Below are 24,768 nucleotides of genomic sequence, written 5' to 3' on the forward strand. Positions count from 1 at the left end.
GGTCCTCACCCAAGCAGCTGCCCGAGTGCTTCGTGTGGCTGACGGCGGCGTGCTGGCTGTACTTGGAATGTGTGCTGTGCGTTACAGTATAGCCGGCCACCCTACTTCTATTCTCTTTGCTGTGATCGACTACTGCCCTCACGACGTTATCCTTCAATTGGACTTTTTATCCCATCATTCCGCTCTCATCGACTGTGCAAACGGTGTTCTTCAGTTGGAACTACCTCAAGTCTCCGATGCTCCGAGCATCGCTCCACAGCACTTGTGTTCGCTTCACGATGTGCGTCTGTCACCTGAGGCAGTCACTTACGTCGCTTTGACGGCACAGCCACAGACTCCTGACGGCGAATATGTCCTTCGCCCCGTCATCGATGCGCTTTTGAAACGGAACATTGGTCTTCCGCATACGCTGGTGACGATTAAAAATAACGGCGCCGTTCTGCCGCTTCTGAATTTCATCCTGTGCCCTCAAGTGCTTCCAGCCGGCATGTTCTTGGTCAGTGTTTCTAATACTTCCGAGTTTGAAATTGAAATCTCAATGCCCAGAGTGGTTTCTTAGCAACAATTGCAGCTCACAGCTCCGGTACCCTAACGGATGATTTCGCGAAAATCATTGCACCTGACCTCACCTCTGCACAGGACACAGACATACGTCTCCTGATTAAATCGTACCGTGACATCTGTGAGTTCGGCGACAGGTCTTTTGGAAAAACATCTGTTGTTCACCACCGTACCGACACTGGAGACACGAATCCTATTCGTCGGCGTCCCTATCGTGTATCGCATGCTGAACGTAGAGTCATCCAATCAGAAGTGGACAAAATGCTCCGCAAAGGGGTCATCGAACCGTCAGCCAGCCCTTGGGCTTCGCCTGTCGTTCATGTGAAAAAAGAAGATGGTACCTGGCGTTGTTGCGTCGATTATCGCCGTTTAAACAAGATCACCCGAAAAGACGTCTACCCACGACTGCGCGTCGATGACGCCTTGGACTGCTTGCACGGAGCTAAACACTTCTCGTCCATCGATCTTCGATCCGGCTACTGGTAGATTTCAGTTGATGAAATGGACTGCGAGAAGACAGTCTATATCATGCCGGATGGCTTATATCAGTTCATAGTCATGCCTTTTGGCCTATGAAGTGCTCCTGCGACATTTGAACGTATGATGGACTCTCTTCTGTGAGGCTACAAATGGACCACCTGTATCTGTTACCTTGACGACGTTACTGTTTTTTCTCCCACGTTCGAAAGCCGCCGTACCCGACTCGCTGCCATTCTTGCGGTCTTCTGAAAAGCCGGCCTCCAACTGAACTCCACGAAGTGTCAATTCGGGCGCCGTCAGATCATATTGTTGGGACATCTTGTTGACTCATCCGGTGTCCAACCAGTTCTGGAAAAAGTTCGTGCCATACGCAGTTTCCCTGTGCCACGTTCTGCTTCTGACGTGCGCTGCTTCGTGGGCCTGTGTTCTTACTTTCACCGTTTCGTCAAAAACTTCGTCGACGTATCTCGGCCTTTGACAGATCTTCTAAAGAACACGCCGTTCTCATGGGGCCCGAGCAAGCTCACGCGTTCGCCGCTCTCATCGGATTTCTGACCACTCCTCCCATACTTGCCCACTTTGATCCATCTGCACCGGCCGAAGTCCACAGTGACGCAAACGGCCATGGCATCGGCGCTGTTCTCGCCCAACAACAGAATGGTACCGTGTGCGTGATAGCTTACGCCAGCCGCCTGCTGTCATCTGCCGAGAGAAATTACTCCATCACCAAGCGGGAGTGCTTGGCTTTAGTTTGAGCTGTCGCCAAGTTCCGGTCATATTTGTACGGCCGCATGTTTTTGGTCATCACAGACCACCATGCACTCTGCTGGTTGTCTTCCGTCCGGGACCCGACAGGACGGCTTGGTTGCTCGGCTTTGCATCTCCAGGGCCTTTCGTTTGTTGTCAATTACGAGACTGGATGCCTCAACAATGACGCTGACTGCCTCTCGCGTCACGCCGTGGATCTCCCCGAGCCTGCTGCGCAAAATCCGGTGACCTGCGTGATGGCTTTTATTGACATGACCGACATGCGCGTTGAAGAACAACGCGACGAATCCTTACAGTCCAAAATCGCCGGAGTGCAATCTGGCACTACTGACGGTACGTGACACATGTTCGTGCTGCAAGACGGCATCCTCTACCGCCGCAATACTAACCCTGACGGCCCTGAGTTGATCCTTTTCATTCCTCATCATCTGCGATCCGCCGCTCTCGAAGAACTTCACGGTGCATCGACGGCGGGACACCTCGGAGTTTTGCGTACATACGCCCGCGTACGACGCCGGTTCTTCTGGCCGGGCCTCTACTACTCTGTGCGTCTTTATGTCGCAACTTGCGAATTGTGTCAGTGCTGAAGAAACCTCCCCTGCCACCTGTCGGACGACTCCATCCAGTTGAAGTTACCTCTGAACCGTTTTTTCCTATAGGCCTTGACCTACTTGGCCCTTTCTGACGAATAGAGGGGATAAGTGGATCGCTGTCGCAACTGATTACGCGACACGCTACGCGATAACAAAGGTGTTGCCGACTAGTTGCGCAACAGACGTCGCCGATTTTGTTCTCCACGACGTCATTCTCCACCACGGTGCACTTCGACAGTTATTTAAAGACCGCGGCGGTACGTTCTTGTCTCGCGTTGTCGAGGACCTCCTCCGCTTGTGTGCCCCTGAGCACAAGCTGTCCACCGCCTGCCACCCACAAACAAACGGTCTTACCGAACGTCTCAACCGAACAGTCACAGAGATGCTGTCGATGTACGTCTCCAACGATCACCGCGACTGGGACGCCACGCTGGCCTACGTGACGTTAGCATACAACTCGTTCCGACATGACACCGCAGGATATTCACCATTTTATATTTTGTATGGTCGCGACCCCACATTGCCGATTGGCACCATCCTCCCTTCTGCGACGCGCGTGGCAAGTGAGTACGCTAGTGAAGTCATCAATCGCGCTCGCATGGTACGTCAAGTCGCCCGATATCGTTTATTCGCCTCGCAGAATATACAAAAGGAGCGTTATGACTAGTGCCATCGAGATGTTAAGTTCGCGACTGGTACTTGGGTGCTCCTTTGGTCACCGTGTCCTCGGATTGGCCTCTCCCAGATGTTTCTCTCTCGCTACACAGAGCCTTATGGTGTCCTACGTCAAGTTAACGGCGTAAATTACGAGATTTCGCCGCTAAATTTTGATGCATCCTCGAGTCCGACGCCTGTTGACGTCATGCACGTTTCACGGCTGAAGCCATACTTCGCTCGCAATTCTTCGCCTACCATGCGCCGAGATGGCGCTTCACCAGCCGGGGGTCCTGTTACGGAAGGATGACAGAGAGAGGAAGAAGATTGCTGAATAATAATAATATTTGGGGTTTTACATGCCAAAACCATTTTCTGATTATGAGGCACGCCGTAGTGGAGGACTCCGGAAATTTGGACCACCTGGGGTTCTTTAACGTGCACCTAAATCTAAGCACACGGGTGTTTTCGCATTTTGCCCCCATCGAAATGCGGCCGCCGTGGCCGGGATTCAATCCCGCGACCTCGTGCTCAGCAACCCAACACCATAGCCACTGAGCAACCACGGCGGGTGAAGATTGCTGAACGCCGGCTGCTGCGTGTTGTTGGTGGTTAGCCATCTTAGCTACTCTAACTTTGAATATATATTGCACATACTCTTTGTATACTCCCAACGTCCCCGTAACAATGTAATTGCTATGCGATAAAAAAATAACTTTTCTGCAAGCGTAAGCAGCACTTGTCGTCCTGACGCCTATCCGCCATGAGGTTTTACAAGCCTGCCGCGATGAGCCGACGTCTGGCCACTTCGGCTACAGGCGAAAACTGACCGGAGTCAAAGAGAAATGTTACTGGTCAAGGTCTTGCAAACGTTGTGAATCACGTGCGCAGGTGCCTCTATTTTAAACGACGCAAACCGCCACCGTTAAAACCAGCTAGGATATAACAACCAGTCGAAGTGCCCACGACGCCATTTGCTGAAATCGACATAAATTTTCTCGGAACGTTCCCGACTACCAACACTAAGCGCCGCAGTTGCTTAGTGGCTATGGTGTTGGGCTGCTATGCACGAGGTAGCGGGACCGAATCCCGGCCATGGCGGCCGCATTTCGATGGGGGCGAAATTGCGAACACACCCGTGTACTTAAATTTAGGTGCACATTAAAGAACCCCAGATGGTCTATATTTCCGGAGTCCCCCATTATGGTGTGCCTCATAGTCAGATCGTGGTTTGGCACGTAAAATCCCTTAATATTTTTTAACTTCCAACATTGGAAATAAGGGGGTAATAGTTGACGCCGGTTACCTGACACTTTATTTAGAAAGCAAGGCTCTTCCAAGTGGGAACTCAGTTTAAGCACGCAGATGCTTTATTGAAAACATGGTTCCGATGCGCCCTTCGCCAACGCTGTTAAAGGGCAGAGGGAGTTCCTTTACGGCTACACTTCTTAAGACCGACCTTAGCCTCAGCGGCACGGCTCACCGAAAGAGCATAGCCTATCACCCGAAAACAACCAGCCTAACAGAACGCTTGAACAATACTATCGCGAACATGCTGAGTATGTACGCTGACGCGGAACAGAAATTGGGATGTCATTCTACCGTGCATCACATTCGCTGATAGCGTGGTGCCGCAGGATACAAAGTGAAGGACGCCATTTAGCGTTTTTCATGTTCGTGAACTACGAGGATGCTCGATGCGATATTGCCACATAACTGCGATGATACAGGCACGGATGCTGAAACATTTGCTCAATGGGCTGAAGAAGCGAAATAGCTCGCTGCGCCAGCATTACTCGACAACACGACTTCGACGCTAGACGCTACAAGCTAGGACACCGGTACGTCACCTACCAGCCAGGCGAGAAAGTGGGGGTTTGGAGCCCCATCTGTAGGGCAAGTATTTCGAGAAAAGCAAACTACTACTAGGTTGTACGACGTCGCAGCGACGTGCTCTATGAGGTTACCTCTGATAGCCCTCCTTCCTCCAGGGTGCGGCAGTCGCCACCAGAAGTCGTGCACATTTGCGCATGAAGCCCTATTGTTCGGAATGACATGCAGTGCCGAAACCTGGGCTACCACGACAGCTCCCTGCTGTTAGGTGAGCATCGGGACGATGCTCTCTCTAGAAGGAGGCAAATGCCACATCCAATATGCGGCATGTAGAAAAAGACGAAGATCTCGCGATTTTTAGAAGACGAGAGGTCCATGCCTAATCGTTTCAGTTTACCTAAATAAACTGACCTGTCCTGCTTTCACAGTTCCTGCTGTTTGTTAATCACACAATATTGTGGCAGTCTTCTATCGATATACGTAATCTTGTATGGATATAGGGGTTCACACAGGCACCCCACATAGACTTCGAGGCGGCGCTGCCAGATCACGCAGCGTGTCCACAGGGAAGTGAGAGGGAGGCGCGAGCTTGGCTGCGTGCACGCATCCTATACACGGCGGGTTTCGTCGGTGTCAATACCATACGTCGCTGCAGTTCTTCAATGCTAAGCGCATTACCGTCACCATTCATCGCGAGATTGTTCCGCCGCTCTGTCTATGAATTTAACCGTTTTATTATCACGTCAACGCGTGCCACTGGGTCGCTGGGTGCCTGCCACTGAATAAGTGGCACGGGCTCACTTGAAATAGGACGCGTGCAAGTTTTCATTGCACGCGGTTGAGCTGGTTTCACGGCACGCTTCCTAGCGGTGGGTGCGTGGCGCTGATCGTGCACCGCCCTCCAATGAAAGCGTGCGGCCGACGATGCTTTGACGCTGACTTGGGGTCCCTACACATTGGCCACCGGGCGTGTGCCGCTCTTCGTGACAATCACCATACGATATAATCATATCACCACTTACACACCGAACATAACGTAAATTGTTAATCGGATTAACGTTGCCATCATCTCCAAAGGATAGAGAGGTTGCCGTCTTATTTTCTTTTTTGTGCGTGTGTTATCGCGTATGGCTTAACCTTAAAAAACTTAAAAGCCAATTTGTGCAAGGGTAAACTCAAGGTGTCTTAGAAGGTTAACAATGTAGTTTTATTTTGATGCTTCGCGAAGAACGTGGTTTTCCTACCTTTGAACTTCGATGAAGTTGGGTGCCCTGTAACGCGCTCCGTTCCTCAGAATGTTGAGCTTGCTGAAAGAGAGACACCACGCAAAAAGTCAAATATTTCCCGCTAGACAAGCCCTTTTAACAGATCAGCATTACGGCGAACATTTCGTACTTTTCATCTCCTTATCCCGTGCTGCCGAATGACGTTGGCGTCTCTGCCAAGAAATATTGTGGTGCACCACATTCATGGCCAGTACTGAATGTATCGGCCACATTTAATTAATTAATTAATTAATTAATTAATTAATTAATTAATTAATTTACGGTACTCTCAACGCCATACAGCGTAAAGAGAGGAGTGATTACAAAGTATAAAAAAGCAATTACAGCAATAAATTAGAGTATGCCAAAAAGGACTACAATGAATACAATATGCAATGAACTTTAGATGAACTTGTAGGTTGCAACAACATGAGAAGCTTTAAAGATGATAAAAATTGTTCGAGGACCACGAAATCGCTTTTTAAGACAAAAGGCTAATATCTTTGTCACACGGCACGTGTAATGTCATTCACAGTAAATTACATTCATGCCGAATGCCATTGCGCTCTTGCGTTCCCTGTCTACGCGGGTATACACATGGCATTCGCAATTGATGGCGATGTTTACCGGCACCTTGAGCAGGCAGGCACTCGGCAATCTACGCGTATACTTTCATGGCTGCGCTTCGCCCTGCGCAAATCTCTGAGGTGTTCTTCCCAATCTTTCAGCAGCGCGCGCCTCTCGTCATCGGTCCAGTGCGCTTCTTTCAATTTTCAATTTTATTTTCCTATCTTACAATACAGATGGAGGGGTTGCAGAAAAAAGCTACGCCAGGGCAGCTTGACAAATCTACAAACCTAAAGTTCAGCAGGGAGGCACTGCTGGAACTTGTACAAAAAACAAACAAAGAGATAAGTATATCACGTAATCACTAAAGTATACACGAAACAGCAATACGTGCACACAAGTAAACTCAAGCCATGTTATTTAAACACATAGTATGAAGCTCCTCGCGCGAACAAGAAAACAAATCGAAATTAATGAGACTATAACCATTAAGAAGAGATGGAAGAATATGGTGAAGGCGTTCTTGTCCAAGTTTAAGTCGAGGTGTCGGTACTATCCATTCCTCGCCATGTCTTGTTGGATAGCTTAACGTTTCTTTCTTTAGTTCGGCTAATTTCCTGAGATTGGTTAAATAATTCCTAATTTCCGATTTAAATATGACACTGAGACGATATTTAGAGAGATTATGTACTTTAATTACTCTAGAATGACTAAATAAAGTTGCACTTGGATGTCGGTATCACGTATCATACACATGTCGGAGATACCTTTTTTGGATTAGGTGAATGCGTTCAAGGTTAGTGAAGGTTGTGGTACCCCAAACGAAGTGGAAATAATTCAAATGCGAGTTGAAGATTGAGTTGTAAATCAGCATCTTAGTTTGTGTAGGTAGGATGTTTTCGAAACGACCTATAGCGCCAGTTATTTGAGCTATTTTGTTTGAGACGTAATTAACGCGATGATCCCTTGACATATTGTAGGAAAATACAATCCCTAGGCATTTGAACTGCTCTATTATTTCTACAGGAAGTGAATTCAAAATAATATCTTCATGCGGTGGGATAAGTTCATTTTTTTTTTTGGTTTGAAAATTACTGCCTTAGTCTTACCCTCGTTTATCTTCATTGAATTAGCAATGGACCAATCCTCGAGGGCTTTCATTGCAACGTTGCATTGATCAATAAGTTCGGAAATATTATTACCGGCAAAAAAACAGACTTGTATGATCCGCATAGATGACAAACTTTGCATCATGGTTAATATTTATTATATCATTTATATAAATGTTGAAGAGTAAAGGTCCTAGCGTACTTCCTTGAGGGACACCGCACATGAAAGGTGTCGGTTCAGACTGCATACCATTAATTAATACCACTTGTTGCCTAAATTATAGATAAGAGTTCCATAATGATAGTGCTTTCCCTCGGACACCATAGTGCTGTAATTTATTAAACAGTATTTCATGGTCCACGAGGTCAAAAGTCCTTGGAAAATCCACAAACACATCAATGACAACAGCTTTGTTTTCTAGTTGTGTTATTACATATTCTTTTTGTTCGAGCAGTGCAGACTCAGTTGATTTGCCTTTGCAGAAACCAAACTGAAATGGTGTTAGCAGGTTAAATTTATGAATGGAGTTAGACAGCCTTAGATGAAGCATTCTTTCAAAGGCTTTTGAGAACATAGGCAGAATTGAAATTGGTCTGTAATTAGCAAGAACATTTCGATCACCCTTTTTAAAAAGGACGACTTTCGCTAATTGCATTTTTTTGGGAAAAACTGCAGTTACTAAACAGATGTTACAGATGTGAGCTAGTATGGGAGCGATAACTTCAGCTACATGCTTGATTGGCCGAATTTGAATGTCATCAATATCACAGCTACTGCTGTTAAGATTTCTTATTACTGACACTACTTCACCTTCCGTAACAGGATGCAGGAAGACTGATTAATCATTTCGAATGTGCATGTATTTGCTAGCATCTGATTGAGCAGCGCTAGTAGTCAGGTTTGTTAAAAACGTATTGAATACATTAGCCATTTCCAAACCACAAACTTCCTTTCCATCAATATTTACTTTGGTTAATGCAGTGTGTGCACCATTACGCTGTAAGAGAGCATTTAATCTTGCCCATAGTGCACTATGTCGAGCATTCTTGACGTCTAGTAGTGATAGGTGATAGGAAGTTCTTGCAGATCGCAGTTTTTTAGTCAATTTATTCCTGTATTTCTTAAAGACAGCAAGGTCTTCAGCCTGACGAGTGCACAGAAAATTTCTGTATAACTTTTGTTTGGTTTGTATTTCTCTGCGGAGCTCTAACGTTATCCAGGGCTTGCGGGTTTTGCGACTTTTTATACGGGTCACAGGAGGAAAGCCGTCATGACAAATTTGTTTAAATGTATCAATAAACGTATTATAGGGCAAATCAGTGATCTAGTTCAGCTATCTTGCTCCAATCTACTTTCACAAGCTGGTCCCCAAAGGATGTCAGTGATGTGTCTGTAACTGCTTGGTATGTGACTGATGTAGATTTGCTTCCCATTTCACCAGGCTTCTCTATGTAAACAAACACGGGAAGGTGATCACTAATGGAACACGATAAAACGCCCGATATAACTTTCGTCTGCATAGAGTTAGTGATAATTAAATCAAGCACAGAATGGCTTTCACTTGTGACTCTCGTTGGCATATCAATCAGGTTAGCAAAACCATTAGACACAATGGATGTATTAAAATATCTAGCAGACGTGCTGGGAATATTCATGTCAATAGTAAAATCGCCGCAAGCTATTAACGTTTTCTGATTATGACGCTCAACAACAGAAGCCATAAACAGGTCATAGAACTCCAGAGATGACGAAACATTACCGTCCGGAGGCCGGTAACACACAGAAAACACAGTGCTTTGCGTACAAACCGACAGAATTTCATAATCTCGGGTTATTACAGTGTACGATTCAAGTAATTTACCTTCTAGATCGTTGCTGAGCAATAGCGCAACAACACCACAGCGGATATTTTGCCTATTTACGTAGTATGTGGTATAGTCTTCCAATCTGAAAACATCATATTTACAAGTGCTCCACGTCTCTGTTAACATTATTGCAGAAAATTGAAAAGAGAAACCGGCAAAGAATTATTCTAAGCACAATATTTTGTTTTTCAATGACCTAGTATTGAGGTGAACACATTTGTGAATAGCCGTCGAGAACTTTGACACTGCCTGGTTAATATCATTAGACAAATAATAGCGAGTCTCATTCATCTTGCTTTCTTTGAACACAAAAGAATAAACTTGTCATCAGTTATAGTTTGCCAAGGTCGTCTTTACTCCTAATAACAGTGGTAGCTGCTCCATTGGACTTTCGAGCAAGAATTTTTCCATTTACATACCAGACGAAATCATAGCCTTTTGCTTTTGCCCTCTCTTTCGCAGCTCGAAGAAGTTCGCTGCGGAAGCGAGTTAAATTTTCCCGAATGAAAACTTTCGATTCACTGTTCTTGAGCGCGCTCTTTTTCTGCAGCCATGTGTTCCTTATCTGTTGTCTGGCAAACCTGATAATAATTCCGGGAAGATAATCCTGCCTCGCTGGCAGGCGGTAAGCTGATACAACGTCAGCATCAGTCAACCAAGGAACACGAAGCCTGTCAGCAACCTGATCTAGTGACTATAATAGGTTCTCGCCAGGAACAACAGGGATACCATGTATTTCCAGATTAAGCCACCTGCTGCGAAATTCCAAGTCATTTACCTGTTGCCGAAGCTCATGTTGTACTGCGGTGTCGACCATGTCCTTTTCCTCTTGTTCTGGCACTCGCGTTCTGAGAGCCTTTATTTCACTGTCCTGTCGGATTATCTTTTGTTCAAACTCGTCAAACTTTCCCGACATAAACTGGAGTGATTTTTCCATATCATTGATTTTTGTAACTAGGGCAGGCAGGCTTTCGAGCTTTTGATTTATGGCCGTGATAACCTCCGTTTCAGGTTCGCTGTGAGTAGCGCGTGCTGCGGTATTTCTGCCAAGACCTACTGTATAAAGGGCGACCTGCGCATCCCGTGGTCGCCTACGGCAGCGCGCGGCCGAAGAAATACCACGTGATCATTGAGTAGGGACCAAGCGTGCCGGTAGAGGCCGCCAGTGCTCACCCTCACAGCAACGCCCGAAACGCTCCGGCCCTGCCTTCAGGAGTACTGCGATGACGGTAAAAATTCGCAGAGGAGCTGCAGTAAACTCGGCATTTCACATCATTGACAGGGTGCGGCTAGAAAAATGCGCGTCGATACATGCGATACATGCCCCAGATATTTGGTATCTTCGCTGTGCAGTGCAATGAAATGTTAAACTACTTTGAAGGCGCGGCCGCGCGGCTGCTAGGATTGAAATAGTGTAATCCCTTAGAGCTTTTTTTCTCCCCTCATTGTCTGCTAAAATGTTGGTTCGTGCTGTGGTGCCAATAAAGTCTGGTGCGCACTTTCCGCGCTAGCCGGTCTGAGCGCGCCCGCACTTCATTCTCCCGTAGGTTTCGCTAGTCCCGAGCCGGACGCAATGAACGCACTTTGTACCGCTTTGCAAGGCCCACGCGTTCCTTTGCTGCATTCGGCACGTTCACTGAAGTGACGTGCCGTTGAGAGCGCGGCAGAACGTGAGTGGTTTTAATTGCAGTGCATGCCACAATCATAAAAATGTGCTGTTATTGACGTATTTATTTACGCCACTTTACTGAATGATAACGAAAGTCTAGCTTGAAAAATTCCAAGGGCGCTTTATTGTGCCATCACACAGATAGTCACTACACTTTAAGCACTTTTCTGGAGTTGGGCTTTTGAAACGAAAAGCTTCGCTACGTTAGTCGACACCACGCTTCGCGCGAGCCGGCGTATGTCGGAATTGGCTCCGTAAGCCTGTTCGGAGTCGGCGCGGGTGGCCACTGCCGCGCGCTATTCGTCGTCGTTTGACGTTCGCCGCAAGCGCTTGTTTATCGCGGAGGCCGACTATATAACCGCTTGCCAGAGAACAGGCGTGCGCATTAAACATGGAAGGAGAAGAGAGGGATACTACCGATACAGAGAGCTGTGTTTATGGCTGTGCAGAAATCACAAGACAATGTTTCCAACAACGATGAATAAAGAAGATTAAAACTCCTGCATAACTTATGGTATATATATAATTCATAAGCAATTTGCATCACTACACAAGGCACACGTATAGCATAACCATAAGCTTACGAAAGCGTATCCATAAGTGAAACCGTAAGTATATATAACCATAGGCTAAATCATGAAGCATAAGCTAAACCGTAAGCATATCCATAACTTAAACCATAAGCATATCCATAAGTTAAACCGTAAACATATCCATAGGCTAAATCATAAACCATAACCATAAGCTAAACCATGAGAATAATCATAGGCTCAATCATAAAGCATAACTATAAGCTAAACCATAAACATCACCGAACCTTTTCGCTTCGCGATATCCAGGCTTAATCTTAGCTAAGCCCCAGACGATTTTTTTGTTTGTTCAGGTTTCAACCATTGGTTTCTAATATCGGTCACGGGGAACTCATGAAATGAAATTCCTCTTGATGCTCGGCCGCTTGACTTTCACAACGGTATGCAGAAGTAAACCATCGTGCATGAAGAAGCCGCAAACGCGAAAGCCGGCGCCCACGGGGCTGAGAATCACAGTGTCACTGAAATAGAATCTGGTAATCAAGATCTAGCGACCCCAATAGATCACGAAGCACTCAGCTAATCGATTGTTTCGCGCGCGTGCGTTTGCGTCCTTCCGTGCTCTCGCTGAAAATGTTTGCTGCCCGTGCGTGCGGCCGGCCACGGGGTTGGGGTAGGTGGGGGTAAAGTCCCTCAATCATTTAAAAGTACCGACAGGCTTTGATCCAGCCGACAACGCCTGCGATAGGCTGATCGGTGACATGTGACCTTGCTCCGCCCCTTTTCCGCCATGAAAGTTCCTGCGCGCCGGGCGAAGTGCGCGCGTTTCGCCTGTTGTGCTATGCACATCACTGCGATAATTTCGTTCCGGGAGGGTCGAAATGCCTTGTTGCTGTGCGGTTGGGTGCCGAAACCGGACGAAGGATGGTAAGAAGTTATTTTGCATCGCGCGCGGCAACCAGAACCTAACCAGAAGAAAAGTATGGTTACACAGAATTGGACGGACGAACTTTGAACCGTCGGTAACAGCACGACTATGTGAGGCAAGTAACATACAACGATACAAAGGTGCGATAGAAAGTATTCACGTGCGTGTGTCGAGCGGTGATAGTATTTCACTCGCGTGCATGAATGTTGAGGGCCGAAGTTTGTGGAGATTATTTATTTTAGTTCGCTGTGAGCCCGCTGAATAGATCGGTATGACCTAGGATGCGAAGGACCGAAATGCCTTGTTGCTGTGCGGATCGGTGCCGAGATCAGATGGAGGACGACAAGAAGTTATTTTGCATCACGCGCAGCAAACAAAACCTAACCAGAAGGTATTGTGGTTGCATAGAAATGGACGGAAAGACTGAACCGTCGGTAGCTGCACGACTATGCGAGGAAAGTAACGTAGAGCGATACGAAGGTGCGAGAGAAAGTATACATCTGTGTGTGCAGAGCTGCAGTATTATTTCATTCGCGCGCATGAATGTTGACGGCCGAAGTTTGTGAAGATTACTGACTTTAGTGCATTACGAGCCCCTTGACTTAGCAAGTGCACTATGGCCTAGCATGCAAGTAAATAGTTGGGCAGAAACGCATTAACTCGCTGAAAAGTATCCGCATTGCGTTACGTGCGATAAAAAATAAAATTCAGCAGCGAATTCTACTTTTACACTTTCCTGTGTTTGTGCGCGCGTTGTTAACTGCGCTTTACAACGTGTCCAAAAAGTAATTTCCAATATCCTAATAGTATTTTGTGCATTGCATATGTGAATAAATATATTTATAAGTGCCTTCATTACTCAGCTTTTAAAAACGAATACTGCATAGCCACAGCTACTGGCCGTCAAATAATAAAGCGTAATACAGTATATCAAAGTACATTACATACAGCTGCGAGCTCGTTCCTTCCAAGTTTCCCTTACGCTCAAAGATGTTTCAGTAATCGGCAATGCCATTTTACTGAAGAAAAATACACAACTGCAAATGAACATAAGAAAAGCGCCACAGGCGATACACGGATTGCCAGCAAAACACAGTGCAGTAATTGCTGGGCCAATCCGCGTGCGTTTCGTATAAAGGCCCTCTAATTCTTACGGGGCTTTAGCGGTGCACGGAGGCGAAAAGGGATAAACACAACAATGCGCGCCATGATTCGAGTTTACGCGGCGACGTCGCACGGTTCACGAGAACAGTCAACCGCATTCACACACGCACACACACTACGCTTGATATTCGTGTGCCGCGAGATCAGATCGCGCTGGCAGCCCGAACACGATCGAGGAGACACGCTGACACGATCCATACCGCCTCTTCATCATGTCACGACAGTTGCACTGGCTCGTAGCATTGAACCACAAGACACAGCGGTCGTCGTGTAATCGCTACACGACAGACACACTCAGCGGCAAGAAGACTGTTGGCGCACTTGTTTCCACACACACACAGGATGTTGTTTAGTTGCCGTGAGGGTCGCGCGCTTTGAGAGTCGCACGTTTGAGCGACCTTATGTCGAAAGCTCTTCGGTCCAAACGACTGTCAGCCTTCATTTTTACACGACTTCTTCGTTCAATGCAACCGCTATGTGTACGCAGCACACTTACATGCAAAATATTTCACAGAGCATACGGGATTAAGCGCAAGCAATCACCAAGGCTCGCGCGGTGCTTGAGCGCAAACGAACGAAATGTAAACATGCGGAATCGAGGCGATCAAGCCTTCATTACGCTCTCTTGAGCTATTTTCTTGCAGCGCTCATTCGAAATTAAAGACTAAATTTAGCAGTTCGCGTCCTTCTTTCGTTTTTCGCCACAGTCAGGCACCAGTAGGTTTTATTTCCGCGCGTATGCAGATATTTTTTCCCCTCACGAATGCCGCGGCGCCGCGGTTTAGCATGGGCGCCGTCTGCTACAGGAACTTCCTAGGTGGCGCGCGCGGCGGATGTCGCTACGTTGAAAAGTATAGAGGGACCTTAGGTCGAGGTGAGCACTAGCGCCACTGTTCGCGGCGGCTGTTTGGAAAACTAAAAAAAAAAGCCGCAAAAGTAAATCAGCGGCGCTGGCGCAGCGCCGCACGCGCAGGTCGCCCCTTTATACAGTAGGCCGTGGTTTCTGCATACTGGGCATCTCCAGGTGATTTTGACACTTTACGATTTTGTTTTAAACGATTTCTCAGCTACACCAGCGCACTTGCCGAAGTGGTATTCGAGAGATTACTCGGAGCATTGCACCGACCCTTCGTCTTTACGAACGGGCAACTGACAAGAAGAGCAAGTATGGGACATAGTTGAAACTTTCACAATGTGAGCACAAAACAAGGGAAACCTTAAGAACAAGAGCAAGCAGGACTACAGGGCAACACTGTGGCAGCGGTAGCAGCAACGTTGTAGGTTGATTTTTAACACAATAATAAGAAATAATTTGAGCACCAAGCTGTAACAAGCAGGATTCAACGATTAGTAGGTGTTCCCACGAGCTGCCACCGCTGCCAAATGATCGCCAAGGAGCAAAAACGCCCACTTATAACGGCTCCCGAAGCTTGCTGGGTGCGCATGCGCTTGGCAAAGATCGTGGAAACGGCGAAGCAAGATGATCAGTGCATCGGGGCTTCCGGCGTGGCACTCCTTGCAGCGCTTCGCGCAGGTACGGTACGAGGTCAAAAGGCACGTGCGATGGCTTGCATCAGCAGTGCATGGAAGCTGTAACAAGCAGGATTCAACGATTAGCAGGTGCTTTCACGAGCTGCAACCGCTGCCAAATGATTCTTCTCATTGCTTGATTCTTCTCACATTTCTTCTCATTCTCCGCTGACAAAGCTGCAGAGTTAGATTCCGTGGTTGGCGGATAGGCTTTAGCGCGGGATCACCTTGAAAACAATATGCAGAAATAGAGAAAAAGAAAACGGCCGAGCGTTTGTAAACATGGCCGACAAGGAGTGCTATAGCGTCCAGTGGAGACTGGGAACAAGACAGTTGCGCTAACTATATCGTGCTGTACGTCACAAAATTATTAACAAGTTCATAATAGCAATTATGGCACCCTCTGCTGTGATGACATTTTGTTTAAACTTATAGATTTTGTAATTTTTGGCCAAGCCCCTGTTATCGAGGTTACACAAGTAGCGCGGCATGAGTTCGGGAAGCGCATTCAGTCGGTGAATGCCATTAGCTGTAAATGCCATTCAGTTGGCCGTGTAGACGCAACAAAAATGGCATTAAGATGTAATCTCATTCGCCGCGAATGACATTACACGTGCCGCGTGACATGGCCGGGTCTCAGTAAGGTGTGTCATCAAGCCAAATTTCCCGGACTGTCCTCGAAAAAATAACGAAAATAGCGGCGCTTAGTCACGTAGCTAAATAGCTTAGTCACGTGCAGCGATCATCTGTGTCACTTTGATGGCGTGCGAAGTATAAATACGGTTACAATGACGGTGCCGTCCATAACGCTTCTACTACGTTTCTTCGACAGCTAAACAACCCCTCACTTTAGACGGCGATGCGGGGCTGAATCGTCAACGTTCAAACCCACGTGTCAATTTTCACAAAACTAGGTAGGATGCTCTGTCTTGCTAGCCTTGGGACATGTAGTAAACTTCTCTGCTCTAGCAAAGCTAGAAAAACATAGTTATACATGCCCAGAGGGAAAATTGCTATTTTAAAGCCAGAATATAAGCCTTGCTGAATAAATACGCGTATGATCTGGATGCCATATAATACCGAATCGCGGCAGCCGTTTGCAATTTCGTGCCTTTTCTGAAGAAACGGCATCACTTGAAAACTAAGTGTTATGTTGTGGTTACTGTGATCTAGAAATCTGCCCTTTTTAACGCGAAAGCTTCAAATGGCTCACTGAGCGAGAAAGCCGGCTACTGGCGTCTGTAGCCGCGAAACGGCTCCTAAATTCCCATTGGCTGCAACGCCGCGGCGCGAGCGCGCCTCTACGGAGCAAAGCGGGCGGAAGGCCACACTGGGTGCTGCAGTAGCGCGCCAGGTCTCGCGTGAGGGGAGAAGGCGTCGCCTCGACGCGTCACACAATGAATAACGCCGCGTGGGTAACATGCCGCGTGGGCACCGCATGCTGCAGCTGCTGCTTGCTGGCTCGAGCAGCACGTACCGCTATGGTACGTCGATCGCAGCGCAAAACTACAGCGGCATTCCATGGGAGATGAACGCCTTCGCGTTCACAACTCGTAAGAAGTGCTTACGTGTCCTCGGATTTTTTCGTGATAGAAGCACTTCAGAAATTTAAGACGTTGAAACTCTTCGCAAATTTCCTGCTTAAAAATTATCTTGCAGAGTTTTCGTCATTGCAGTTTCCAAGCTGCATTTTTCTTAAGCGTCCGAATTGGTGATGAAGTGCAAACTCAGAAAAATTGATTCAGAGAATTCAGAATATGCCATTTCATTCACCGGTCAACGGGGCTCAACTGAATGCTCCTGCTCCTAGGGTTAGGCCATCTCCTTCAACTCGATGCTACTCAGTGGCAAGTGCTTCTGTTTCGCGGTGCTTTTCGCGTTTCAAAGCTTTGTCGTGGCAAGGACTTCTTGGCGAGTAGTCCACCACAGCGCGGACCATCAGCCAATCTCAATGGACTAGCCGGAAAATCCAGAGCAATCGAAATATGACCAACGCCGAAGATGACGAGTACAACGGTTGGCACAAAAACCTCACAGACGGGAGAAATTAAATGTCACAATTGCAATTCTACCAAGCCAAGCTTCAGTTTCGGTTTCGCTGGCAATCTGGACACACCGTCGCCGAAAATGCCGTTCTTTAATTTTTTTGTGAATTTTTACACACTCTCATCAGAACGTGCCCGTTATCCTTAGGAGGCGCGAAAAGCAGACTTCCTAACGAGTGAATTGACTCCAGGTTCGCTTCCTGTCCCGCTCTGCAGGCACATTTCGAAAACGGCGTTCGTCAGCTCTTTCGACAGGAAACGCGTGCCACCGCTAGGTAAAAAAAAGGCTAATTTTCTTCTTTTATGTTGCAAAAACAACCAAACTTAGTGAGCAGATTCTTTTTATGTTAGCATTTGAAAACAAACAAGAATAGAAAATGTTTTTTTTTTTTGACGAAAATCACGTTTTAGACGTGCACCCCCTAAAGCATGGACGACAAACAGAGACTGTCTTATGTTATGGCACGGGATTTTAGAGCGCAGCCCTTAGGTACCCGCACGTGCGTTGGACGTCGGTGGCGTTATACCTCGTAACCGAGCGGACGGGGGGCGCACCGTCAGATGAAAGAGCGCGCGAGGACGAAAGTAGAGAAGGAGCGGAAGAAAGATGGCTTGCGCATGCGCTGAGTTGCCACTACGGCATCTGTAGCCCCGTGGGCGATCTCATCAGCGCTACCGAGGGGCGGGGGCACAGGGCGCGAGGTGGGGAGGCTTGCGCTCGTCCGCGGCGTCTGCTGCTGAGGTCAGTCCACGGTACTAGCTTGTGTGACGGGGATCACTGCTCCTGCAAGGGGTGATGGTGAGCGGCTACGAGCAAGGCTCGATGTAACGCTCCCTTGGGTGTTGTCGGCGCTGACACTGGTGGCACTATTTCCCTGTGACGAAAGGCCGCTCTCGTCAATGGTAGAACGAAAGCGCGCGAAGAGAGGCGTGGTGCCGCGCAAGACGGGCTGTGCGGAGATGATGGCTGCGATATGGCGCCAGAGTAACCCGAGTCGTCTGTATGGAAACAAAGCACTGCATGAGCGGAGGTCCATCTACGGCGGCTGCTGTGAATAGTGCCAAAGCGTCACCCACGTGCTGCCTCTCGTGATCTCCCGATTATTGAGGCAATCACGTCACACTTCGCTCCGTTTGCAATATGCTGCACGGGACATTGTCTACGCTAGCTACGCTACTCACAGCGTTCTAGCTCTTCCTAATATAAACTGTGTACCTATATAATAATTTTAGAAAATATTGACACGTGAAATGAAAACACGTATGGAGCTGCGCTAAAATTTCACATTAAGAAGTATGGTATTCGTCGGGGAATTTGTTATTTATTCGAGTAATATTTTTGTTATGTTTTATTGAGCCCTGAGGGACAGAAAAAGCCGGTTCTGCGCGTTCAGTTTTTTTGGAAATCTAAGCTATTTCATTGCGCGGTCTAAGCCAATTAAGGACGTTTGGCTGACTTCGTTCGTAAAGTTCGTAACGGTTGTGGAAATACAGTTTCTCTAAGTCTGCATAGCCTGCATGGTTGTCAACTTAAAAATCGTAGCTAGCGTCATTTCCCACCAATGCATGCGTAAGTGTTAGATGCTTTCTGGTCGAAAGATTCCTGCAACATTCGAAATAGACAAATGTCACGCATAGAAAAGTAAAACAGATACCCATCCGAGAAATCGCAGTTCTGGGTTCTCTAATTACATACTATATGTACGCCCGCTATCAGGTCATCGTCGGTGCTCGCCGGAATTTCGCTGTACTCTACAAGCTGAACCTCTATCACGCGGAAGTGCGACGAGATGAGACCTCTGCGCCGAATTTTTCAAACCTGCCATTAAGAGCATGTCACATGTCCCGGGCTGCATGAAAGTGCCCTTCTCTCAATTCGTGGTATTTCTTATCTTCACAAACTTGTGAGTCCACATGTACATGTTTTTGTTGTGTCACAAGCGCCCTACCATCTGCGGAATTCACTACTGAACAACTTAATTTGTGAAAACGTACACTAAGGAATTTTCTCTTCCGCATTTTGCTGTTTGTATTGTCGTTTGTTTTGGTTCGACGAAATAATAAGTTATCACTTCGAAAAGAAAATTCAGACAGGAATCAGTTAACCACGTATGCGCTCGCAGGGGTCACTTGTAGTGGACAACGCGAGTGAGACTATAGCATTCAAGGCGGCCGCTCACAGGTAGCACTCGATGGCCGCGGTGATGGCCTCTACTCGTTGCTGGGAGAAGTGACCCACGACGGGCATCACCTTGAGTACGGTGCGCTTGAGGAGCGACGACACCAGGAACACCTCGCTGTGGCGGCCATGCGCGAGCCACCGAAAGCGGCTGCGTTCCCTGCGCGCAAAGGGTCCGCAGCATTCAGTGCTGCAGCAAGCTCTGGCGGCCCGTTTCTACACAGAACGGCTCTCCGCTGTATCAGAACGCGTAAATCGATCTCTTTTACGCGACTGACGCAAAAAAAAAAGTTTTCAGAACGGGTTGGACCAGGAACCGATGGCTTGCTGAGGGTGCAACGGGAAATTAAAAGTGAGGCAAATACTGGTACGAACTACATGCGCTATCGTAAGTACATATATATGGCCATACCACGCATATAGAAAGTAAACATTTCCCAAGAAACAGATGTTTGCACTTGACAGTAATTATCAGTCGAACATATAACAAGGGCAACAAACCCGGCACGGTTGATTAGTGGCTATAATGTTGGGTTGTTAAGCACGAAGTCGCGGGATCGAATGCCGGCCACGGCGGCCGCATTCCGATGGGGACGAAATGCGAAAACACCCGTGCACTTAGATTTAGGTGCCCGTTAAAGAACCCCAGGTGGTGGAAATTATTCCGGAGTCCCTCACTACGGCGTGCTTTATATACAGATCGTGGTTTTACAACGTAAAACACAATTTAATTAACAATGACAACAAACATCAACATACTCGAATTTATAGTTAACTGATAAATATGCAGTTGTCATGTAAACAGAAACGGCATAAAAATGAAGAAATACCCTGGAAATTTACAAGAAGGAGTAGGGGAAAGTCTTAGTTCACTACAAAACCAATTACGGGCTAGCGAATGCTTTTTGAGACACAGTGGTGTTGCGCCAAAAGCAAACAGTCAAATATCGAATATTTTTCTAAAAGTTTGCGATTATCGTGCAGCTTCCTCACATTGTTATCGAACCATTTTCCCTCCCTGGCATTGGAAGCATTAGAAAGAGACAGAGAGAACTGAACTTTTATTTTGTGAAACGGTAATCCGAGTCAGGACCCGGTTCACCCTAGGGAGGATTCCTTATTCCAAGAACCCTTTGGCTGGGACTGCCTCCTTGGCCCGGGCGACGAGACTGCGTTGGTCATCCACGTAATCAGAGGAAAAGTTGGCCTCCCACGCTTCAGGTGTGGTATAAATCTGTGGTGAGTTGGGGGGCTCTTCTTGTACTTCTATGAGGCGGCCTTCTTTATAGCCGCCTTGCGGAGCTTGTGAGGTGGGGTCGGCGGATGTGTCACGCAGTGGGCAATCCTGGACCATGTGTTACAGGGTGTCTGGGACGTCGCAGTGGGTGCATGTGTACGAGTACTGCGTAAGATATAGTCTGTGCACGATTATTCCGTGCACGAAGGTGCTTGCATGTAGGCGGCGGAGGATGACTTCCTCCTCTTTGCTCAGATTCCTGTGTGGTGAAGGGTACGTTCTTCTGCTGAGTCGGTGGTGTTGCACAAGCTCGGAGTAATTTAGGGCGATGTCATCAACATTGGTGGTCGGCCTGGTGTGGGATGGCAGCAAAGCCCGGCTGGTAGGCTCGCGGGCAGCGGCGTGAGCCGCCTCATTTCCTATCATGCCCTGACGACTTGGAACCCAGTTGATGTGGGTGTTCTAAGTATTTTGAGTGGGGTTTCTGATATGCATCCTTTTTTGATAGTTGCGAGCTGCTGCTTGGTACTCTGTTAGGATTACCACTACTTCAGGGCAAGTTGTTATTGCCAGAGCGACTGCCCCTTCCTCTGCAGTCTCGGCGGCTCTTGCTCGGATGGTGACCGATGCAAGTTCTTTGCCTTGGTGATCCGTGACGCTCAGGGGAAAGGCGTTTCGTTTAATGTACTGGGCAGCATCGATGTACCTCGTACCAAAGTCTCTCGCGTATTTCTTACTGAGTGCGCGGATTCTGCTTGCTGACGCTGCTTATGGTAAGTTAGATGCATATTGCGCGGTATGCTTGCAACGCCGATATAGTCCCGGACTGCATGTGGGATTCTTGCTTTCTGGTCTGTATCTGCAATGTAGCTTTCACTGTAGTTGAGGTAGCGCAGAAGTGCACGTCCGGTGAGTGTGATCCTGAGCCTCTATAGCTGGCTGATTTTATGAGCCTCGACAAGCTCTTCCCACGTATTGTGGTCGTCAAGCTTGAGGAGTTTCTCCGTTGATGTCATGGGTGGGAGGGTCAAGGCTACTTTGATTGGCTCTCGAATTACAACATTAAATCAGCCGGCGTGAGCGTCAAGTAGGGAGTTCCGTAGGTGACACGGCTAGTTAGGAGAGCTTGAATTATGCGTAGTGTGTCTTGCTCCTTGAGTTCGCTTCTTTGGTTTGTGATCCTCTTGACGAGGTGCGTAACTTGTGACAGTGTGCGTTGGAGACGACGGAGAGTAGCCGCCCCTGATTCGTCCTTGTGGGTATGAAGTCAGAGTACGCGAAAAGAGTCGATTGCGGGGATCTTAGTTCCATGGAGCTTGACGCTAGGATCGCGTTATTTAGTTGGGTGGTCTTCCTCGCGTCTGTGCTATCAGGACGACAACCTCCGACTTTTCGGGTGCGCATTGAAGACCGCAGTCTTGGAGGTATCATTCCATAGTACCGACAGCTTCAGTACTAGGTACTTTGGTCCGGAGCGTGATGTCGTCGGCGTAAAGGGCATGGCATAGGTTTGGGATGAAGTTGAGTTGTTTTAACAAATTTATCATTGCGATAACGAAAAGAAGGGGTGAAATAACTGATCATAGTGGGGTTCCTTTGTTGGGTAGCCAAAATTTATCGCTGCCGAGGTTGCCGACGCCTACTGTTGCTATTCAGTTTGTCGAAAAGCTACTGATGTAGGCACAGACCCAGGCTCCGCAGCCTGTATTTTCGAGGTTGCGGAGAATGGCTTCGTGGCTCATGTTGTCAAATGCGCCCGTTACGTCGATTGCTAGGATTGGTGATTTGAGCTGTGATCAAGGTAGTTAAGCAAGTCTTCTTTGAGGAGTAGGTGTACGCCCTGCCTGGACAGATGCTGTGGGAATCCGAACATGGTGTGCGGCCAGTGTTCGTTGTCCTCGAGGTATGGTGTTAACCGGTCGTGCACCGTGTGCTCGAGGAGTCTGCCCACACAAGACGTGAGGGAAATCGGACGGAGGTTTTCGATGCGAAGGGGTTTGTTGGGTTTGGGGATCGTGGTGACCTCCGAATGCTTCCGGGCTCCAGGTACGTCCCCCTTTTCCCAGCAGTCGTCGTAGTACTGTAGCAGTGTTGTAGTGGCCGATTGCGAAAGGTTGCGTAAGAGTTTATGTGTTATTATGTCCTTGCCGGGACTGGTGGTTCTGGTGAGTTTGGCTAAGGCTACGTGGAACTCTGCCTGGATGAATGGTCGATCGAGATGCGGGTTCAGTGCGCCATCGTACGTCTTTCGGCTCGCTGATCAAGCGGACTTGTCGCTGCTAAGTTTTTGCTGAAGCTCACAAAGGAGATCATGCTCCGATCCAGCAGTATTGTAGATTAGTCTGCGCAGATCTTGCCTCTGTTGCGTTCTGGTGCGATCGGTGCGATCACCACAGAAAACCACACCAAGAGCACCCAGCTAAGCACCAACACCCCCGCAGTCGATCCGCATCTCCTTCATCTCTGGGAGGCCAAAAGAAGCCTCCTCATGAGGCGGAAGCGACAATAGCTCAATAGAAAACTTAAAAAAACGAATCGCCATTCTCACCCTACACGCCCAAGATTACGCGGAGCAACTTAGCAAGCAAAATTGGCACACCTATTGTGAGAGCATACAAGGGAAGCATTAGAAAGCTTTTGTCAATAATCTTTAAGTTATAAAGCATGCTTTATTAAGGAGCTTGTTCACAAACTTAGCGCTCTTAGGAGCATGCGCAATAATGGATTATTGCATATAGTTTCGAAAGACAGATTTGTAGCCCTACTTACACATGTGTATACTTTCGCGGCCAAACGAGAAATGCATGTCGTCTACGGCAGCGGCAGAACAAAAAAAAAGCTTTCTTTCGCTAATTCGAATCGTTGCCGCAGATGGTGCCACTGTTATATCAAGTATGCTGCAATGAAACTTATTCATATTGTGGCACAAGGATTAAAGAAACAGGTAAGTCTATTTACAGGGTTTAATAATACTGGCAGAGCAGGCAAGTCCCTAACGTCATCGTCTTCCGCCCCAAGCCTATGCAGTCCTTCTTCCACCTTGCTTTCAGCATTGCAACATATGTCCCTCCAGCGTGAAAGCCCAATCCTGGTGCGTCTTATGTGGGCGAAGGCTAGTAGCATTTAAGGCGGCCAACATGGACGACGTCGCGTGCAGGCTGGGCATAAGTAGCAAGCGGGAGTAGTAACCGGAGAGATTTCGTAGGTCACATCTGTCGCCTGGCGGAGGACCCGGTAGGGACCAGCGTAGCGCGACATAAGCTTTTCGGATGTTCCCATAAAGTTTCGGAATTGACATCCATGCGTTCCGTAATTTCCGCGGCTTCAGCGAGATGCCGCGACGAGCCCGATCGCCATCAAAACGCCCTTGAAACTTCATGCTCGGATGGGGCTCCTTGCGTTATGTGACTCCAGGTACATGGGCGTTGCCGCGAAATCCAGCCCGAGTTCGCAATGTAAGCCCTGAGATGTCTTTTCGAGCGTGAAAAAGACATTCTAAACAAAATCCAGAATGATTTCCGGCACCGGGGGCTGTTTTTGTCGGCGGTTCATGGACAGCACGAACAAATTTCGGGGGGGTGGGCTTAAGCTCTATAAGCTCCCCCCCCCTCCCCCCGCGCCCCTGGCTACGCCCCTGACTGATAGCGATAGCAAAGTATTACACATCTACATCGAGTAAGCTCCATAGTCTTATCGACAGTATACATTGTAGGGAACATTCGCCTACAAATTAAATTAGCTAGCATGGTGTCAGTCACGCAGCTGCAGGAAAGCATGAACAGGCCTCCCT

At 47.8% G+C, this 24,768-nt stretch overlaps 1 protein-coding gene across 1 annotated transcript in view; it reads right to left on the reverse strand.

The window, feature by feature from the left end:
* Positions 1-24,768, reverse strand: part of LOC142570731 (serine/threonine-protein kinase haspin-like) — a 141,936-nt gene that overhangs the window by 68,981 nt on the left and 48,187 nt on the right. Inside the window, exons 4-5 of the mRNA XM_075679075.1 lie at positions 19,743-19,901; positions 6,134-6,196 (exon numbers count right to left, since the gene is read on the reverse strand). Coding sequence (XP_075535190.1) covers positions 6,134-6,196; positions 19,743-19,901 — 222 coding nt within the window. The remainder of the gene's footprint in view (positions 1-6,133; positions 6,197-19,742; positions 19,902-24,768) is intronic.

The sequence above is a fragment of the Dermacentor variabilis genome, chromosome 2 (genome assembly GCF_050947875.1).
Source record: "Dermacentor variabilis isolate Ectoservices chromosome 2, ASM5094787v1, whole genome shotgun sequence".
Classification (NCBI taxonomy): Eukaryota; Metazoa; Arthropoda; class Arachnida; order Ixodida; family Ixodidae; genus Dermacentor; species Dermacentor variabilis.